Source organism: Manis javanica, chromosome 16 (genome assembly GCF_040802235.1).
Source record: "Manis javanica isolate MJ-LG chromosome 16, MJ_LKY, whole genome shotgun sequence".
NCBI classification, from domain to species: Eukaryota; Metazoa; Chordata; class Mammalia; order Pholidota; family Manidae; genus Manis; species Manis javanica.
In genome coordinates this window covers 49,327,103-49,347,885 of record NC_133171.1, presented here as the reverse complement: position 1 = coordinate 49,347,885, position 20,783 = coordinate 49,327,103, and the positions used below count along the sequence as shown (strand labels likewise).

The 20,783-nt window shown below is 40.1% G+C and overlaps 2 protein-coding genes across 20 annotated transcripts in view; one reads left to right on the top strand and one right to left on the bottom strand.

Moving 5' to 3' along the window:
• Nucleotides 1–1,250: 1,250 nt before the first annotated feature.
• OARD1 (O-acyl-ADP-ribose deacylase 1) lies at nt 1,251–7,017 on the bottom strand. Of its 7 annotated transcripts, XR_012126356.1 has the most exons (7): nt 6,535–6,673; nt 5,834–5,913; nt 5,361–5,505; nt 4,301–4,359; nt 4,087–4,210; nt 3,254–3,366; nt 1,805–1,929 (listed from the first exon to the last, which is right to left on the bottom strand). XR_012126356.1 is itself a non-coding variant. In XM_073224919.1 (6 exons), exons 2-6 carry the CDS (start codon nt 5,870–5,872, stop codon nt 1,827–1,829), a joined length of 459 nt encoding a protein of 152 aa, XP_073081020.1. In that variant the 5' UTR covers nt 5,873–5,913; nt 6,547–7,017; the 3' UTR covers nt 1,251–1,826. The 7 variants fall into 7 exon arrangements, 6 of the variants coding, with proteins under 6 accessions (XP_073081020.1, XP_017508601.1, XP_017508599.1 ...); XM_073224919.1 differs by lacking the exon at nt 4,087–4,210 and having other exon boundaries at nt 1,251–1,929; nt 6,547–7,017; XM_017653112.3 differs by lacking the exon at nt 4,087–4,210 and having other exon boundaries at nt 1,251–1,929; nt 6,554–7,016.
• NFYA (nuclear transcription factor Y subunit alpha) overlaps nt 6,476–20,783 on the top strand; it is a 27,040-nt gene continuing 12,732 nt past the window's right edge. For 2 of the 13 annotated variants that reach the window (XM_073224917.1, XM_017653102.3), the window contains exons 1-5: nt 6,476–6,616; nt 7,206–7,307; nt 13,309–13,455; nt 15,612–15,692; nt 18,566–18,712. In XM_073224917.1, coding sequence (XP_073081018.1) covers nt 13,381–13,455; nt 15,612–15,692; nt 18,566–18,712 — 303 coding nt within the window. In that variant the 5' untranslated portion in view covers nt 6,476–6,616; nt 7,206–7,307; nt 13,309–13,380. Of the gene's footprint in view, nt 6,617–7,184; nt 7,308–7,377; nt 7,684–8,097; nt 8,327–13,308; nt 13,456–15,608; nt 15,696–18,565; nt 18,713–20,783 lie in introns of those variants that run through there. The other 11 variants (XM_073224915.1, XM_017653100.3, XM_073224916.1 and 8 more) reach the window with 7 other exon arrangements.

Below are 20,783 nucleotides of genomic sequence, written 5' to 3'. Positions count from 1 at the left end.
AAGCATGATTAAGTCATCAGAGTTTGACCCCAAGACTATCTGCAAATGGTAAAACTTATCATACCCCTGCCAAGTCCCAGAATCCCAGCCAGTCTTCCATAGGACTTGGTTTTGTTAAAAAATAAAAAAACCAAGGCTCACACTCCATGAAAAAAATTAGCCCTAATTCCTTTTAATGTAGCTTACAAAATCAATGTTTTGACTTATTAAAATTTATTTGCAGTTAAGCAAAATACTGTTTCCTCTTACCATTTCACTCTCATTTTAAGCTGTGTAGATATTATCTCTGTCCCTTTTCCCTTCAGTTTTACTGTATGTGAAGAAAAACCTTAACCTAAAAGTTTGATAATGAACTTGCCCCTGCCCTGCTCCTACCCCAACAACATGGAGAACTTGTCTGTTCTACATAGAGATAGAAAAGTACTTTTTCAAATTGCTGCCTCATATCAGGCTGCAATGTGATAAGAACACAAGTCTAAAGTACAAAGATTATATTTAACCGGCGTTTTCCTGTGCTTCAACAGCCCCTTCTAAAATCCAGTTCTTCTGCTCTTGGGAAAGCAGCAAGCATATCCTGTGACAGAGCCAGAATTCACTCTAGGGAGAAAATCAATAGGAGGTCTGACTGTTTTAACTCGGAACACTAAGGGGAAAAAAAGAAAACTCCACCAGTTTTCCCAATACCTGATACTGAATCTGTGAACCTTATTCTACCACTGTGAAAACAAGAGTGGACAAAGTGCTGCCCTCTTAGCTTAGCAATAAATGGGAACTAATATTTACTGTTCTCCATCCATTGGCTGCACATCAAAATTCTCTTGGAGCTTAAAAAAACAAAGAAACCTGGCCATACCCCTCCTCACCTCACCCTGACTATCAAAATAGAATTTTTGGAGGAAGTAGACCTTTTTTCTTTTAAGGAAGATTATATATAGAGTATGTTGAGAACCACTGATTTATTGAGTCCTTACCCTGCACTAAGCACTTTGCCAGGCATTAAATACATTGTTTCATGTTTCATGACTGAATCCAGACAGGTGCAATCACAGAAGCTACGTAGTGCACAGGAGAGTTCACCAAAGAAAATTCTAAAAACCTGCCTTTCCCTTATGTTGACCTACAGTTTCTGTTCTTTCTTGTTTCTTAATTCTCACCTTGTTGCTCTTTGTCTGTCTGACTCTTCCAAATTAAGGTACAGGTAAATCCTCCATTACCCAAGTCCAGAACAACACAGACATGTGCAGAAGAACCTCAATGGACCACAAAAAAAGTATTTATTTTTCTATTTTTGTCATCACAAATTCCTTGTTAACAGAAAACTTTTTTTTCTAATTTAAACAAAACAAAACCTGTAATTCTCAACTAGGATGAATCTGATGATATAAGAAAAATACCAAGCAAGTGCACAAATAACAAAAGATGCAAAATAAATTGCAATGTTCGTCCTTCCTCAAATTTCTCTTGAACAGCAGAGAAGTAGAATCAATGCTGCCACCTAGTGGCAAGCCAAACAAATCAGGTAGTACCCTGGAGCAAAACATGGGTCATAGGTCTAACATGCGGTTTCCTTGCCTGGTATCAGGCCATCTACTCCATACATTCCTTTAAAAAAAAAAAGAAAAAAAATCACAGCAACATTTTCCAAACAATCCCTCCTCCAGAGACCCAGTCCACTCATGAGAATATAGCAACCCAAGTCCAAGGCTGTGCCACATACTACCGCATATGAAGCTTTCCTCTGACCATTTTAAGGTCAGTTTGCTCAGTTCTAAGGCCCAACAGGGATGACACAGGAGAATGTGAACACATCCAACATGCTCATCTATTCAGAGAATGTACACAGTAATTCTGATGTCTGTTGTCTCAAACACCTCTTCAATCATTGCGGATACGTTTTCCCATTGCAGACGATCAAGACCACATCCAATCCTGAAAAAAGACAAACATCTCCATTGGTTGTGAAGTACTAGAAAAATCACTCCTTCCCGCTTCCTTTGGAGTGCATCCACCCAAAGCATAAAGAGTAATTGTTTGGTCTTACACCTACAGGCAACCATAGTGGGAGTTTGGAAGTTAATTCCTGCTGAGTCACCTAAGGCTGTTCCCAGACAGCCCTAACATCCAACAGCTGTCACTTCTTTCTTGCCTCATAAAGTATCCCTTCCCAATTATTTCAGGCTCAATTTAGAGAAATATAACTCTGCTGTGACATGGGAGAGTCACTATGCCTCTGTCTAGCTGTGAAAACTAGCTGTGGGTGGATGGGAAAAGGCTGGTACTTTAAAAATACATTTACGATAATGGAATGTTAAGGAAACATAAGAAGAAGAGGGACACAGGATAAGATTTCTGCAAAAAGGAAATCAAGATGGAATGTTGGGAAATGCCAAGCTGACTGTAATTCAGGTCTGCAACAACCTGGTGAGAAACCTCAATCAGCCCTACTACCTGACACCTTTCTTTCAAGATGTTGCATTATTGATCCTCAATATCCCTAGGGAAAAAAAGAGAGGCTTAAAATTGCTGATTTCAGATAGTATGATAATTAAGCCCCTGAAAAAATTCTGATTAAAAAACAGAAAAATTTCTGAAACAAACCGTGAGCATATTAAAAACCATTAGTGAGATGAGGGACTCTGTAGTCACATTCACAAGTAACTTGGGGCTTAGAATAAACCTAGACACATGGTCAGCACAGACGCAAAACTAACCAACAAGAGGTGACCCCGAGCCTATTTATTTACTGAAAAGGAAGCAAAGGGGATAACTGAACCTCTAATATCATTCCCTTAAGTTACCAATAGCAAGGATCTGAGACATTAGGAATATGTCCTCTATTACCCACACTGACCATAATAAGTATGCAGTTTAAAAGGCACTAATTTACAACTTTCTTCACACAGAATTAACAGGTCTGGGATAACTGAAATAGCAAAAAAGAAACTCACAATTGCTCAGTCTTCACTTTTCAGTTTACTGCTTCAGAAATAGAGGCTATGCTTCAGGCAGAAGATGCCCAGATTTCAACAAATGAATCCCTACGAGGTAGGCTGAGGCAGGTGTGCATTTTAACTATTCTGCCTCATTCAACCCAGGCTAAGAAATAGGAATACCTTGGCCTAAGGTCTGAACCCTGGTTCACTAGTGCTTTTAAGAAGTTTTGACATTTATCCACTTTTAAGTCATTTGTCTTTGGGTGAGACAGTAAACCTCCCCCCATCAAGTCTTCATTTGGAGGCCTGGATTTCCTTGCCTGGGCATGGAGAGGTCAGTAACTCCATTCTTCAGACAATGGGACTTCATGGCCTCTAAACTCTTCTTTAAGTTTTCGTAAATTGGCTTGTGTGAAGCCCTTTTCTTTGTAATCTGAGTACAAAGAATGAATTTAAACTTTCATTAATCCAAAACAATAGCCAAAGAAAAGCCATCACATTCTCCTAACATGTTGAGAATGAAAGTAACAAGTATATTCTCATAGAATAGAACAGGGAGACCCTCCAGAAAATCCACTAAATAGGGACTGAGAAACCCACACTGCCGTGTAAGTCTTTCCCTTTCCCAAGAAGCCCAGATTAGCAGGCTAAACCTATTGTCTATTGTTTTTAAGCAAGGTAGGTGAAAGTCTTTGTGCCACTTCCAAGAGATAAGCTGGTATCTGTAACAAGGAAGAACCCAGACCACCTGAAAATTTCCTGTTACGTCTGTTTATTTAGAAACTGTGCTTGTTTTTTGTTTCTCTATGAGAGAAACTGTTAGCATTCTGAACAAGACTGAAGTCATGTCAGCCTTAAGCACAGCATTCAAAAGGGCCAGGACATGTCCTCATTTAATGTGCTGCCCAGATCAGGCTTGTAGTCCCCCAGCACCATTACCAAGAAGCTGAACTCTTTCTGGGGCCAAAGACCATTTGGACGAGGGAAGAATACCCAACTGAAGCAGCAGGCAGGAAAGGGGTTATTACTTGGCACTGCGTGTGACAGAGAAGAATGAGAGAACAACCCCTTTGGGCAATCCATCTCTAAAGACATTATTGTTTCTATCTCACTATGATTAGGAAGGAATTAAACCATGGGAAGCATCCCTAACTTTTGCAAATCCTCTTGGTGGATGTCACAGCACTTTTCCATGGAGCTGGGATGTGCTCCAAACAGCCACCAGCACTGGATGTGAGTTAATATGAGATCAGAAGCTTTTTGATATCTCTGGTTCGCTGGAATGGAACATCACGATCAACACAAATGCAGTACAGCCCATCTGTTCACCAACCTTTAGAATGTATTAAGAATTGGCCCCGTCTTACCAAGTAATATATATACCGTCCATCTCTCTTCAGAACAGCCACTTCTCCAGATTTCTTTTCTAAGAAAAAGTTATTTAGTAGCAGAAAACAAAATCAAAACACTGATCTCCATTCTTAGATTTAAAAAAAATCTTTATACAGATCTGAGTTTAACTCACAAGAAGTAATTTTCAACTCTGAAACTGTCTCCTATGAACACTGCTCTTTAGCCTTAACTACCAACTCTCTTAATCATGTTTTTTCAATCATGATTTCCTCACATTCTTTTCCACGGCCTGTTTTCAAACATACCCTTGTTTACTTAAATGTTACTGTCTATTGCCTTGAAATGTTTTAGGATGTACAGCATTTCTTATGTGCCAAATATGTGTTCATTCAATAATGACCTCTTCATATACACAGAGCAAAATGTATTACGCACTCTAAGGAACACACATGTATAAAAAAAGTTCCTACTTATTAAAGAGTTTCCAATCAAGAGAAGGTGTCATATTTACAAACAAATACAAAGCAGTGAGAAATTGCCAAAAAAGCTGGGATGAGAATTACCGTTCAGTAAGAATCAGGAGACTGATTCAGTAAGTGGGGACAGTGGCCTTAGTGACTATTTCAGAAGCTCCTCATGTGATACTGATACACATTTCTAGTTTAAAGTCACTGTCAGAAAGGGATGGGAGGGGTCTATAAGGAAAAGGTGGTTTCTGAACTCCTCTTCCAAGAACTGCAATGCAGGTAAACAGCAGAAGATCCTGAATGCCAAGTAATTCCCTGTGGACTTTGCTCAGCACTTCGGAGTTATTAAAAGTTACAGAGAAATGGAGTAATATCAAGGAAGTTTTATGAAACAGATTAGAAACTTTTAACAAAATTCAGGTTTGGTGTGACAATGGCCAAACTAGAGGCCATTTTTATAGAGGAGTAGTAACTTAATGTGAAGAGTTAAAAGTACTAAGTGGTTAGGAACACTCCTCTTTGCACATGTATTTTAATAAAATATAATAAAAGGTCAAAAGATATTGCAGCCAAGGCAGACTAATTAAGCTAGTTTTCAAAAACTCACGTTGACTTAACAGTTCCTGCACCCCTCCAAATTTCTTCTTGAAGAGGACAGCTATCCCAGCGCCCATTCGACAATCCTCACTGATACAGTGTGCTAAAGAGTCTGTTTTGGGGCATGCAAAAAGGTCTCCTCTCACATAGGTGATCTAAAAAGCACAAAGGGAAAGAAAATGTTTTATTAGATACAGAAAAATACTAAGCTATTTCATTTTCCTTTACTGTGTCTCCCACCACTACCTCTCTGCTAAATCCTCAAAATTTAAGGAGTTAACTACAACCAATTAAGTAAAGCATGTGTAAAAGGAGTGATGGATGGTCTCTGCCTAGGATTGTATTAGCTTTTCTGCAGTAAATCATCTAGAGAGAGAGAAAAAAAAGACAGTTCAATTATTGGTTTAATTAAAAAGTGTTTATGCTTTTGACGTCAATTATTCTGAATTCCAGTTCACGGGTAAGTTAATAGTTGTTACGCACTCTGCTTCCTTCTGGATCTTCATTAGGGCTGCCGGCCATAATATTAGGTCGTTATTTCCAGAATTTGAGTCTGTCTTCAGCTATGAGAAGGGAAAAGGAAGTAAAAATGCTTAGGCAGCCTTAATGTATCATATTCAGATTGCCCTGACCACCCACTTATTAATTTTTCATCCCACCGTTCGTCGTTGAACCTGAGTTCATTCAACTTCTAGGAAGTAATACAAAACTCTTGAGGCAAAAAAAAAAGAGAACGCCTAGCTCGGAAGCGGCCGAGCCTCACGCGCTGCCCGCTTTCCCGCAGCGCCCAGCTCCGCCGCAGGAGCGGTCCTAAGGCACGCCCCCTTCCTCCGCGCCCGAGCAAGGCGGCCTTAGGACAGTCTCCCTTATTCCGGACGACGCAGAAGTATTTCCCCAATGGGTTTGGCCTAGAAGAAAAAAGGAGGGACTTGGCCACTGTCCCGTTAAGCCGCAACTAGAGAGTACACGGGCCAAGGGGAGTGTACTGCCGAGCCGCAGGTAGGGGAGTGGGAAAGCGGCTTCTCAAGGCTCACCCCCATCTTTTGGGAGGGGTAAGGTGGGGGAAGGAGTCCAGAAAAAGCCTCCCGTTCTCTATCTCCTACCCTAGGTCAGCGAGAGCATAGAGCCTATCCTAGGACCCCCGCGGGAAGGAGCAAGGAGGTTCGCTCAATGTCCCAACGTACCCGGGTTATTACCCTTCACCTGGAAAGGAGTCAGCCGTTAGGAGGTCCCGCCCCGCGGGGAAGGACTCCGAATCCGGCGCTGGTAGGTGGGGAGCCGCCGACGAACCCACACGCGGAGCCAATCCCGCCACAGCCCTTAATTGCGCGCAACTAAGATGGCCGCCCACCACCCCGAAGCGGAGCGGAAACGAGCCCCTCTAGCCCGCGAGTCGAACTCGCACTCTTTGGTAGTGTACGCTGAACTTCCGGCGGTAAATTCCGTGGTCTCCCGCCGCCGCCTGGGCATGCGTAGGGAGACAGCCGACCGCGAGTTGGAGGGAAAACGGCACTTGCGCATTAGCCCCAGGGGTGTGTCTCCAGCGGCTGCATAGAAGGGGGTGGGCAGTTGGCAAAGGAACTAGTTAGCGCCTGCGTAGTACTATGTTCTGGGCGGTGTTTGAGTTGAAGGATTTGGCGCGTGTAGAAGGCGCCTGCGTATTCCTTCGATCAGGCGTGATGTCAAATCAGGGAATGGGCGTGGCCTCAGGGGACGCCTGCGCGGTGCTCCTTCCAAGGGGGCGGGGCGAGCCCAGAGGTGGGGTTAGGGGGCGTAGTCTGGGAGACGCCTGCGCGGAGACGGTTGGAGGGAGGCCCGATTCCCCTTTGTTCAGGTTCGCCATTTTGCGAGGCAGCGGCAGTGGCGGCGGCAGCGGCGGCTGGAGCCTCTGATTGGGTTTCGGGGTCCGGTACTGGAGCCAATCAGCGCGGGCAGCGAACCGGGGGAGCAAGGCACGGTGAGTGAGAGGAGCCAATATCCAACGGCCCAGAGCCGGCCCCAGCGCCCCGATTGGCGGGTCTCGCTGACCACTCAGGAGAGGCCCAGGCGCCCGTCGGGCCCGGGGAGTCTAGCTGAGCCTAGGCGTGCGGGGCGGCGGGTGACCCCGGCCGAGAGCCTGCAAGCGCCTGGGGGCACTCCCGGTTGAGACCTGCAGGGGGCCGTCCCGCGCAGGGATGGCGCCCTCAGAAGCAGGCACCTTGGGGTCCAGACCCTTGCAGGGTGTCTCTGCCAGTTGGAAATGCGTCCCCGTTAGCCTGACCCTTAAGCCCCGATTCTCAGGCCCCAGACTCGGCGGTGGTAAGCGTGCCTACCACGAATGCCCCTGCATTCAGGTACACACACGGCCCAGGCCTCGGCGGTTTCCTCCTGGTAGTTCTGGCCTTACGGTTAAATCCGCCCGTGCACCCTCCACGCCCGGCCCCTGGGACGGGAAATCGTTCCCGCGGGGCCCGCGGCCTCCACCCCTTTTGGAGCCGGGTCTATGTGTGTGCAGGCCTACAGAGTCAGGAGAAACGCCTTGGAAGGCGCGCGCCGCAGCCACGGGGCCCTGAGAGCGGCGGGGAGAGGGAGCTCACCCGCCCCCGCCTCGGCTCTCTGCGGGCCCGCCTCCGCCGTCTCCCAGTCGCGGGAGGGGGTCCGTTGGAGCACCTACTCCCCATCCCCGCCGCCCCCCTCCTCCCAGCACGCTCGGCCCGGGCCTCCGTCCCGTCGCCGTTACCACCCCCTTTTGGCTCGTCATTTCCTCCCCTCCCCGCCGCGCTCGCCGGGGCAGAACCGCACACCTCTGGCTGGGAGTCCAACCAAGCCGTCTCCCTTTCTTGCCCTGGCTGTAAGGGCAAGATCATTCGGTGCCTGGAACCTTACTCTTAGAAGATGACCAGCCTTGCGCATTCCTTTTCCTGGAGTCTACACAACTTTTTCTTCATATTACTACATTTATCTCTTGCTCATGTTGTGAACTCTTACCTTGGGCATGTACGGTTCTTTTTTTCTTTACCCTTTCTTTGTCAATTTGAATGTGTCTAGCTTGATTCATTAGCTCAGTCCACAGCCATCTCTTGGTTAATTTTTTTCTAATATATTTGTAATCCCGTTAACATTTTCTCAGCAGATGTTTATAGAAGTCTAACGTGGGGTTTTCGTTAGAGCGAGAAAAAATCCGTTGACAACCACGTCTGTGTGCTGGGGAGGAAGTAGACAGAAGTGAAATAAGAACTTTGCCTGCCCAGTGGAGACTGAAAAGTGAACAACTAATTAATGCTTAGTGCGGTAACGGGCCAAATTCAGTCCTGTGAACTAATGATATGTGAGCTTCCATCAGCCTTGGTGGAAGGCTCAACATCGCCATAGTTTTGATTGGCTTTGAAGGATGATGGGACTTGTTTAGACAGGAAAGAATGAAGAGCGTTGCTCACAGAGGGAAGAGATTTGCAGAGGCACCAAATTGTGCTGCGTGTTTGCGGGGAAGCTAGAATAGAGCAGTAGGCAGTAGTGGTGAGAGTTTAGTCTGGAAAGCCCATTTGTTAAAAGCATTTGTGTATCTCGATAAGGAATTTTTTGGAAGCAGTTGTTTTGTGGAGGTTAAGAAAGAAGAAATCTATAAGGAATTTTCTTTTTTTTCTAAGATTAGAAAATCATGCATGTTTGACTTCTGGGGTTCTCCATAGCAATAGCTGACATCTTTTAGGGAAGAAAGGGATATTTTTCTCCTGGTACTTGAAAAGATTTTACTCTTGTGGAGCACGTAGTGCAATCCCTGGGACGTAGAGTAGGTCTTCAGTCTATGGTGCCCATTTTAGAATCAAATTTGCTAAGGTCATACAACAAGTAGACTTCAGAACACTTCTAGATGGGTGTTCCCTCTACTAAATCTTTAGAGACAGTTTTTGTTTTCTCTTTTTAGAATGAGTGTGTTTAATTGTTTAAATCATTTTTCTTAAATTCGTTTAATTCTTAACCACATTGATAAATGGATCTGCGTGTCATAAGTGTTTTGTTTTGTTTTTTTTTTTTCCCTAGGGAATAGATATTTTAACTTTTGTCTTTAAAAAGGATATATGTGGTCACTTTAAACCCACCGAACACTTTCGCTAGACTTCTTTATAAAAAGCAGTTACATTCTGATCACTTTTTTGCCAGACACCTCAAGAGCCTCCACCTCTCTGTAGAAGAACTTTGCCTGGAATTTTAAGAGTATTCCATCCTCTAGCTTTCTCTTGCTATGAGTCCTTTTAGTCCGCTTTTTATGCTTGCTTTTCATTTGAAGTACGTGCACTCCCACATCATCACATGTATAAATCCTTCTCACATGTACAACCAGGCCAGATGTCCCATTTTCCTAAAGCTTTCCTTTTCCAGCTGGAAATCTCTCCTCACAAAGAAACTTCTCCTCAAATTCCCATATTACCTTGTTTCTTAAGGTTCCAGTACAGATTTTTATGCCATTACTAAAGACTCTGAAGTTAGGGTCTTCATCAGAGTATTCTTTTTATTTCTAAAACCTTCAGGACAGTGTCTGGCACATGGTGTATCATTAGTGGAAAGAAGGAGTCAGTTAGGAACTCCAGTCCCAGGACAATAAGGCTACTGCATGGTTCCTTGTTCTCTAGTCTCGTCAGACACAGACAGGACCCATTTGTTGAGTTGTGAAATCAATTTAGTGAGTTAATGCTGGTAATTGTTTATAATAGAGGATACCATAGTGCATGTCATGTTACATAGAAATAAGTATTCGCGAAACGTTTGTTTTTTAATATGTTCTGCATGCATTGATTTGTGATCCAAAATGTGTTTCTTACTGTGAATTATGGTCAAAATTTGAAAGCTGTTGTTTTGGTCTTTACTAGTAATGATTGTTGAATGTGGTAATTTTGAGAGGCTTTTAACATGCTTTTTTAAACCCGCTTATATTCCAGTTGAGTTTCAGAAAGTTCTAGCTCTAAAATGTGTGTAGAACCACTTAGAATGGGTTCCTAGTAGTTCGCATTTCAGGTTTTGCATCCTGAAGTGGGAAGGAATAAATGTCCATGCCAGCCAGAATAAATGCACCCCCTCTCTTTGAAGGAAAAAACCTTCAAAACTTTGAGGTGGGAGTAAGAGCGAGGCAGACTACATCAGGCTGACTTAATTTTGTCAGAATCTCGGTTAGAGAAGCACTTGAAGAAAGTCAGTGTCAGATGATACTGTGGTCCTGCTAACTGCAGCGCACCATTATAGGACATGTGGCTTCACTGAAGCCAGCTGTGTACAGCACTCACCATTCGCGATCCTGGTGTCTTGCTCCAAGCTGAATCACTCTCTCATTGTGAGAGAATTGCTGCTTGTTTGAAGCTGCTGCCTTTTTAACCCTTCAAAGTACAGTGAATTTATGTTTTTAAATTGGAGCATTTGTATTACCGGGATAAACTAGTTAAGAAAATCTGCATGATGTTATGTTTATTAGTCATTCCCACGCATTTTGAATAAGATGTAAATTTCTGGAAATAGTAGTCAAGGAAAAATATCTCATACAAGGGGACTTGGGTTGGAGGGAAGTGTGGAAATACAGAGGACCTTCCTTCATGACCCTTATTTTTTAAATCAACTTTATTGAGATGTAGTTTAGAAACATGTCAAGTGTACATTTTGGTGAATTTTGACAAATTTATACTCCTATGCAACCACCACCCCAATGAAAATATAAAACATTTTTATTATCCCAGAAAGTTGCAGGTGCTCTATATCCCAACCTTTTCCAGGCCCAGGGAGCCACTGATCTGCTTTCTGTCTCTAGATAACTCTTGTCTTTTCCGTGTAAGTGGAATGACATGTACTTCCATGTATCATGACCCTTAATTCTTTAATTTTATTAGTTTAGAAATACAAGTGTATTGTGTGTACAGTTGTGAAATTTGAGACAAGACAGAGTTTAAGGAAGACTGTTCACTTCTCTGGCAGAGCCATTTATTCTGGCTGAAAACTTGATTTCCTGTATTGTTCCCAGAATCTCTCAAGAGCCCAATCAGCCAACCAATTCAGAAGAGATGGGTATAAAAATCAGAAACCCAGTTTGTTAATATGCAGTGAGAAATAATTTCAAGTTTACTTGTGTTGCTGATACTTGCTCCCTGTTAGCTGATTTATATTTAAATCCAGATTATAGCTAGATCTTTGCTTGGTAGGCATTCCCTTAGCGCAAAAGTTGTGAGTGGGAGAACCACATAGCCATCATGTTAAGATGGCATGGTTATTTTGTCATTTACGGCTCTTATACTCTTATACTAAATACTGTTTGGTTAATGAGTGATAGGCTTGAATAATTTTTATTAGATTTTTTTCCTCCAATTATTCGGTATAAAAATTTTCAGAGTAAAGCTGAAAGAATTTTACAATGAACACCTGTATACTCATCACTTAGAGTCTACCATTAACATTGTACCATACTTGCCTTATCAGATACCTGTCCATCTCTGTCCATTCATCCATCAATCCATCTTAATTTTTGATGCATTTCAAAGTATATTTTTGCACCAATACACTTCTTCCTAAATACATGGACATGCCCTTGAATATATTTTTATTAACCCCATTTTGAGACACCTGACAGGTGATTAATCTCATCCACCATGTCTGGATTTATGGAGAGTGACGCATTTCTTTGCTGCTGTAATGTTTGGCTCATTTATCTCACAAAGCTTTATCATTCAAATTTGAGTTTATGAAAGCTGGGAGAAAAATTGGTGGAAAGACTTACCTATATTTTCTTTATATGTTCCTGTACCTCCTCCATTTTTCCAAAATGAATTGCCTTTTGGTAATTTATATAATTAAAATTTTTTTGACCAAGTCTCTATTCATGGTTTTCAGATATCACTTCAGGTTACCTAATTGTGTCCTTACTTCAAAAAGGAGTCTTTAATTGTTAAAGTGTATGAGAAGGGTAAACTTGGACATTGACTGGATATTTGATCATATTAGGACTTAATAATTTTTTATGTAGAGACAACACATCATTGTGATAAAAGGATAAAGGCAAGAGTCTTTACTCTTTAGAGATAGATTCTGAACTATTTATTGGTTTTTGGAGTAACATTGAGTCTAGGATTTATTTCAAAATACCCAAGGGTAGCTAGAAAGTGGATGAGATATATATGGAACAAGATTGACCATGGGTTGAAAATTCTTGAAATTGGGTGATTAGTTTTGCAGAGCCATTGTAATGTTCTAACTACTTTTGTATATAATTGAAAATTGTCATAATAAAAAATTAAAATTATACAGTAAAGGGTGGAATATTACTAAGTATTCAAATTGAAGACTGGGAAATTTTTTAATTGTTTTCAGAGAAAATCATAGCCTTAATGTCATATAAAGTTTTTCCTTTTATCTAATCTATAAGTATCATTTTTACCATTAATATAATTGTTTTTTAGCTCTGGATTAAAATGCAAACTCCTAAACCTTTGCCAGGACTTTCTTACATAACACTACTTAATGGAAATTTGGATAAGCCAAACGTTTGACTTCAAGTCTGGGTCCCTGAAGCTTTAAATTCCTTACCATATGTAGAGGACTAGAGTAATATGTTTGGTGTGGCAGGCACCAAGTGTGTGTTACAAATGAAGGAAAGTGTTCATTCTCTAAAGAACCTGGGCATACCTGAAAACCAGTGTTAAATACAACTCTTCTGAAAAAGTGGTATTGTAGCTTAATGAGTATTTTAAGGTGTGAGTGTTGCTCACATAGTATTGAAAGGAAATGACTAAAAGCATTTATAAAACATGTGAAATAGCATTGTTATTGTTGTCATGATTGTGCCATGTAATCCTAGTTAAAAATGATAGTGATTATAAGCATTTCCTATTCTCTTACTCTGTTTTCTTGCAAATAAAATTCAGTGATAAGTTATCAAGTTTAATAATCTGGCAAGGCCTTTTTAGCCATCTCACTTTTAGTTTCTTTCCCAACCTTTCTGATAGGAGTGCATCACACAGTCTCTAGGATCTCCAGAGTGAAACTCACTGTGGACAGGCTTCTAACTTGGAGGGATCATGGAGCAGTACACAGCAAACAGCAGTAGTTCAACAGAACAGATTGTTGTCCAGGCGGGACAGATTCAGCAGCAGGTATGGAAATAAAACTGCTTTAGACATCATAGCAATTGACTTGGTGGTAATAGCACTGTTCAACTGGGAAATTATTTGAGAGGTGCCAGATCTTATAAATAATAGGTTTGATGAGTTCTGCTGGAGTGCTCTTTGGATATTGGGTTTGTTGTGATTTCACTTGTGTTCTGTGTGTTCAAAGCTTTATATCCAGTCCATGGTCACTTTGAATTTGCTCTTCATGAGAGCCTGGTTTATTAGTAAATTGCCCCTTTTTTCTTATTAAAAGTCAACCTTGTCTGTTTTTTTTTTTTTTTTTTTTTGAGAGGGCATCTCTCATTTATTGATCAAATGGTTGTTAACAACAATAAAATTCTGTATAGGGGACTCAATACACAATCATTAATCAACCCCAAGCCTAATTCTCAACAGTCTCCAATCTTCTGAAGCATAACGAACAAGTTCTTACATGGTGAACAAGTTCTTACATAATGAATAAGTTCTTACATGGTGAACAGTGCAAGGGGCAGTCATATCACAGAAACTTTCGGTCACACATCATGAACTATAAACAATCAAGTCAGATATGATTATTCGTTTGATTTTTATACTTGATTTATATGTGAATCCCACATTTCTCCCTTATTATTTTTATTATTTTTTTTAATAAAGTGCTGAAGTGGTAGGTAGATGCAAGATAAAGGTAGAAAACATAATTTAGTGCTGTAAGAGGGCAAATGTAGATGATCAGGTCTGTGTCTATAGACTAAGTATTAATCCAAGCTAGACAAGGGCAACAAAACATCCACGGATGCAGAAGATTTCTCTCAAAACGGGGTGAGGTTCTAAGCCTCACCTCTGTTGATCCCCAATTTCTCACCTGATGGCCCCCCTGCGACTGTTCCTGTCTTAGGTTGTAACCTTGTCTGTTTTTAGATGGAAATTTGGAGTTTTTGTTTTTTCTGGAGATTCAGTTTGGTCCTTTTTGATTAAGCCAGGTTGTGATCTAGTAAGGCTTTGGCCACAACAATTCAAACCAAGATAGTCAGTTTCCAAGAAATCCACTCTTTATTGATTTGATCCACCACAGTGGTGATTCTGAAAAGCTCCAGTTTAACAAGAGAATAATACTTAGACAGACACTCATATGGATAAGTACATATTAGAAAAGAATTCCCTGCTGCTGGTTTATTCCTAATTAAGACAGGTAGATTTCTTAAATTTATACACAGAATACACTTTCTGATGCTTTATGCCTGGCTTTGTTTTAAAATTTGTTTTTCTCCCTGTAAGAAAAGAAGTTTATTATGCATTGATTTGTCCTTAGGCCAAGATTGAGAATGTTTTGTTCCTGAAATGGAACTCAGACAATAGAGAAAAGTAGTTCCTAGGGAGAGCAAAGGAAATTTTGATTGTGAGCTGTTCTTATCTAATGATCAAAGGAAGGAACTACTTAATTAAAAGACAATTAAGTTCCTTTGCTGACTTTTCCTTCCACACGCAGCTGTGGCTCTGGTAGCTTCCTTTAACTGCCTTGTTAGAAAAGGGGTTTCCACAAAGAACCCTCCATTCACACGAGTGCCCAGCTGGGTGAATTCTTGTTCTGTCAGAACTGGCCAGAATATAAAAATTAGGCTGAATGACTGAAAACATTGCTTCTAAGGTAATCCAGTTGAGTTTGGGGACATAAGACCAGTGAATCTCCTGAAATGGTTTTGCTTCACAGTGATTGCTTCATTCTTCCTTTCTGGTGATTGCACTTACATCCCAGAAATTCTTTGCTGTAGTTGCAAGGCTGTTAAGACCGATTAACTTTGTTATCATGAACTCATTTGAGGAAAGAAGAAGAGCATTAAAATACCTGTGTAAGCAAAGGATCAAATGCCTATTTCTAGAGGGAAGGACTGTGTTGATGCTGAAAACTGTTTTGATGTTTTTGAGTCATAGAAGTGTATTTTGAGTTCCACTCTGGGCCCAAAGGGCTAATATCTTTAATCCTACTACCTTCAACAAAACTTAAGTATAGGGAGTCTGTTTAGTTTGAAAGTCCTGTGTGGAGTGGGGCTCTTAAAAGAAGACTCCCTCCCTTTCTCACAAGAGGTAAGGTAACACTTGTCTTAAACGATACATGTCCTTCCTGACACGTTTCAAGCTCTTCCTGTTCCTATTCTCAGCAGCAGGGTGGTGTCACTGCAGTCCAGTTGCAGACTGAGGCCCAGGTGGCATCCGCCTCAGGCCAGCAAGTCCAGACCCTCCAGGTAGTGGTGCTCTCTCTGACTTTCTGTAAGCACTGCATGAACTTCTCCTCATCTCATGTCTGGTGCTGTTTGTAGTAGGATCTCAAGGAAGAATGGCAATGTCAGTTGCATGTCTTTGATGCTGCTAATTTTCTTTGAGGCTTATAAGATGCCAGGTTCCTAATATAGTGACCCCACTAGCAATTTTCTTAAAATTGCATTTGGCCAGTGTGCTTCTTTGGGAATGCCTGGGAAAGAAACAATATAAATGACGGGAAGAATTTCTTACAAGTGGCATTAGAACCTATTTAGAGTTCAAACTCTATAATCTGACTGCATGTAAAATTTCATGAATTTGTATTATGGTGGACAAGAAAATACATACATATTAACTGGGCTAGATTGTGCTTTATATTCATTAAAAGGGTAACATATGTTATTACATATATTCATACATATATTTACATATGTCAAATAATCATTGACTTGGCAAGGTTTATCTAATCACTGAATCTTGTTCAGCTTTTAACTGCTGCCTTTTCACCACCTTTCCTTGGGAAGTCATGGCTTATTACTAGATCTGCAAAGATTATCCCCTAACCTCTTGCTTGGGCAGAGATAGACATGCTTTCTCTAAGTCATAAGACTTACAGAATTCTTAGTTAACCTTTGCAGTTCCCTAACATTATGTATGGCCAAGTTAAATATCCTAAATTAGGGTTATATTTTGGCCAGTTCCTATATAAAAATAAGAGCAGAAGCGTAAGTATTTTCTGTGTCTATAGGTTACTTTGACTAAAATGACCATATTTTTGAGAAATTGGCAAGATTGTGTGTCCTGCCTTTTTCCTCCATTGAATGGAAATGATTCAAAGTAGGACCTAAAATGTAGAACTGGAATGTCACTATTACCAGTGCTGCTTGAGAGACTATGGGGTTAAAGAGTCTCCTAATAAGCTTCCAGAGTAGTTAATGACCCCTTATTGTGGTCGTTTCACTTTACCCTTTCAGTCCCATCCCCATAACTGCCATCCGCAGTGTTTGATGATGATATACAGCCAATTCTGAACATAAACTGAGCTGAAAGAAGCTGAGCTTGGAGGCACTCCTGAACTATGCTCAAATTTCAGAGTCCAAAAGCTTGTTATTCGTGTTTTTCTTGCTTGCTTCATTTTGGTGATACATATGAAACAGTACTGTCGTTAACCACTTGTGGAATGGGAATGTAACATGCTTTTAACTGTATGGCTTCTTGTCTGATGCATGTGTTCTTGTAATCATTTATGTGTTGTAAACACAGTGGGCTCCTGTGAGTTCCAAATGGTTTATCATGTGCATATATAGCATGTCAATAAGGAGAGAAATTAAGATGAGGATAGCCAGAAAATTATTAATATTAATTGTGCCTTAACACGTTTCCTACTTATGTTGATTTTATTTGAGAGAAATGGAAACACTTTATGGAAATAATGGAAACCTTCCCTCTGTAGGGCTCATTATTTTAGAGAATTTTAAATAGTTCTTTAAGTTATTCATGAAATACATATTCTGAAAAATCTTTTCTGATAGAGCATAAGTGAGCATTGGTATAGCAAAGGGATGTTGATATGGGATGGGAAAGTAAGGGAAGGAAAAGTCATGAAAGCATCAGGTTATAAAGTCCTTAAAAAAGCAGAATGGAATTTCTCAATGAACAGTTTAATAAAACCTCCGAAATGTTCCTGAAGATTCTGATCCACTGGTGATGGTGGTGGTGGTGGTGGTGAGGTAGGGGTGGGAGGTGGGACTTAACATCTAGTCTCATCTAGGACAGATTGATCTTTTAACTATTATTTTTTTAACATACTTTGATTGACATTAAGAATGAGTATTTTAATCATATGAATATTCTTTTGTTCTGTTACAAATCTTCAAAACAAAGATAGGATCTGCAAAGGAAAGTTTTGGACCAGCTATTCTGTGAACATAAAGTGGCTTGTTTTTTGGCTTCCATAATGTATTCAGTTAGCTAAGTATTTTTATATTGGGACTGAAGATATTACACTTAAAATGCACTGGCTTCCAGAGTTATCTGTTTACTCTAAAGAGCTTGAAAGTTGGAGGTTTTTTGGTACACTTGAGTGCTGTATTTCCATATTTGTCCTTGCTTCTGTTAAAGCTAAAATAACTGTGCAGGTATCGCAGGGTCCACAGTGATTGCAAACTGACCAGAAGATATTATAAATGACATGGTAGGTACGAAATGAAAAGGATAACATTTCTGTTGAAGCTTTTTTTTTTTTTTACTAGTGGCTCTTTAAAACAACACAGGAGTAGAATTCCCAAGTGAGGTGAAGAGGATAAAAGGTCTACACTTCATTTATGCTTGAGAGACTATGGGGTTAAAGAGTCTCCTCATAAGCTTACAGAGTTGCTTGCCACCCATGCTCCTGGAGTCATTGCTTGATACAGTTTGATTTATGCCTTCCAGGTTAATTAGGATTTGCACTCAACCGCCATCACCACCATCAGCCCTCCGTCCCATTGCCTCCTTGCCAGCCTTCTCTAGAGACTATTCCTGGATATTGGTCTAAAAAGGCAACTAATCTTGACATTTTGATTAAATGCTTCTTGTAGATTTAGCCTGTATTTGATGATAAATGCCTTATATTGAGACTTCCCAAAGACTCTTATGTACTCCATTATATCTGCCCTTAAAGTATTCAACTCCATTTAGTCAAAGGTACTGTATTTTTTAAGAAGATAATGAGGACAAGGACTTGAGACTTACTTTCTTAGTGTCTCTCCTACCTTTTCCCCCTCTAGCAAGGTAAAAGAATAGTTGGAGTGATTGTCTTTTGGTAAAAATCATTTGGCGTCTTATGTTATTTCATTGTTATTTTATTTCATTTCAGGTCCAGGGGCAGCCGTTAATGGTACAGGTCAGCGGAGGCCAGTTAATCACATCAACTGGCCAACCCATCATGGTCCAGGCTGTCCCTGGTGGACAAGGTCAAACGATAATGCAAGTGCCTGTGTCTGGGACACAGGGTTTACAGCAGGTGAGTGGCGTAAAAAAAAAATGTTGAGACAAATATGTGAATTTTTAAAGAATAGGTTGTTATAAACTTGACAATTGATACTGTATTTAATTGCTTCCTACCATCTTTTCTCATTTAGTCAGTTTTCCACCTTTATAGTATCAGGATGTAAAGCAGAACTACAGAAATTGGATATCTGTGGTAAGGACTAAGATATTAGGCATGATCAGAATATAGGGAATATAGAAAGATGAGAATCTAGTTTAATAAAATAATTCATTGATGTGTCCATCGTTGGCACTCCTGGAGACTGGGGGAGGGGATTTATAGTCTGCTGTGGAGATTGATGGTTTTGGTCAGAAATGTTATCCTTTTCATTTCTTACCATGTCATTTATAATTTGAAAAAACTATTTAATTCTGAACCCATCGCACACACCTAAAGCTGTACTTAGAGCAAAATTTATAACTTTAAATACGTGATTCTAAAGAACTGAAAATAAACTAATAGTACTTCTCAGGATGTTCAGAAAAGAACCAAATAAGCAAAAAGTAGGTTGAAATTAATGAAGTAGAAAACTAACAAAAATGTAGACAGGGTGAATAAAGATGACTATGTAAACAGATCAGTAAAGTAGTTAGATAAATCCACTTATTTATCAAAACAAAACAGTTTTGATTCAGTAACAAAACAAAGTTAAACAAGAAATGAACTCTGTGGCATCAGCTTTTTAACATCAGAGGGATTTTTATCATCAAGCTGGCAAAAATTAAAAGTGATTATATCCAGTGCTTAGAATGGGTGTGGAGAAAGGGAAACATTCAACACTCATCTTTTCTGATCATTTCAAATTCAAAAGTCATTTTAGAAAGCCATCTCAATGTTAAAATACTGGAACCTTCGACCTGCCTGTCCTGTACATGTGAGAATCTATCTTAGAGGGGGGAAAAAGCATTGCTATAGAGAGAGAAATGTACAAAGACATTTTTTGCAGCATTGTACTAGCAAAAAAAACCTTTTGTGTGACCTGAATGTCCGTTAATAAAGAAATGGTTGAATATATCATAATATATTCATATATGGACTATTAAGCCATTGTTTAAAAGGATAAACTGTTGGCTTAGGGGGTGGTTAATATTTAAGTGTTTTTAGTGAAAAACAGTTTGCAGGGGAAGCCATAGTAAGTGTTCTTTGTGATTGATAGCCAAACCCCATGGATATATATGTTTGTTCAGAATGGGAATGGGGTTGAGGGAGAACAATTAACTTTTTATCCATATCTGTATCTTTAACAGTTACAATGATCACATTAATCTTTTAGTTTTTCTGGAGGAATTTAATAAAAGTTGAAAAAATTCATCCATGATCACACTGCTTGATAACTCAAACTTAATTTTTGCAGTATTCCCTTTTAGTTTTATGCATACTATTTGGGTATACTTGTACCATACATATAAGTATTTTTTTTTAATATTTCCACATAATATTCTTATTTTTAATTCCTTCATAGTGATCAGTTTGATGAATCAGAATTTTTATTTGCAAAATGTATAAGGATTTTTTGTTTTGTCTTATTTTTGTTTTTTTGCTTTTATAGGTAAAGTTGCCATAATGTATTTGAGTATGATAACTTTATTTTTCAGTTGACTTAATTCCTAGGGTAATTTGGACTTGGGGAGATTGTTTGGGCAAGGGGTAAGATCATTTTTAAGGTTATTACATATTTCTGCCAAGATAGAGTAATAGTTAGGATAAAATAGTTTGCACATTTCTCCATGCATAAATGTATGAGGCCTTATATATATTTTTTCAGTGTGTGTGCTTGCCTCAGTTTCACCCTGTTTCATTTCTGCCCTTTATTTCATTGCCTCCTCTCTAGCCCCCCTTGCCACACCTTCTCCACTTTTGAATGGAGACAGTATGATACAGCACTAGGAAAGGTGTATTCTAAGCGCAGCGACCTTTCTTTCCCTGGTCTGCCATTAAACAAGCTTTCTGATCTCAGCCAGGTCGTTTGCTTGTTGGTTTTCTCATCCAGAAATGCAGTTTATATCAGGTGATTTCTAGGATTCATTCCAGCTCTAAATTCTGT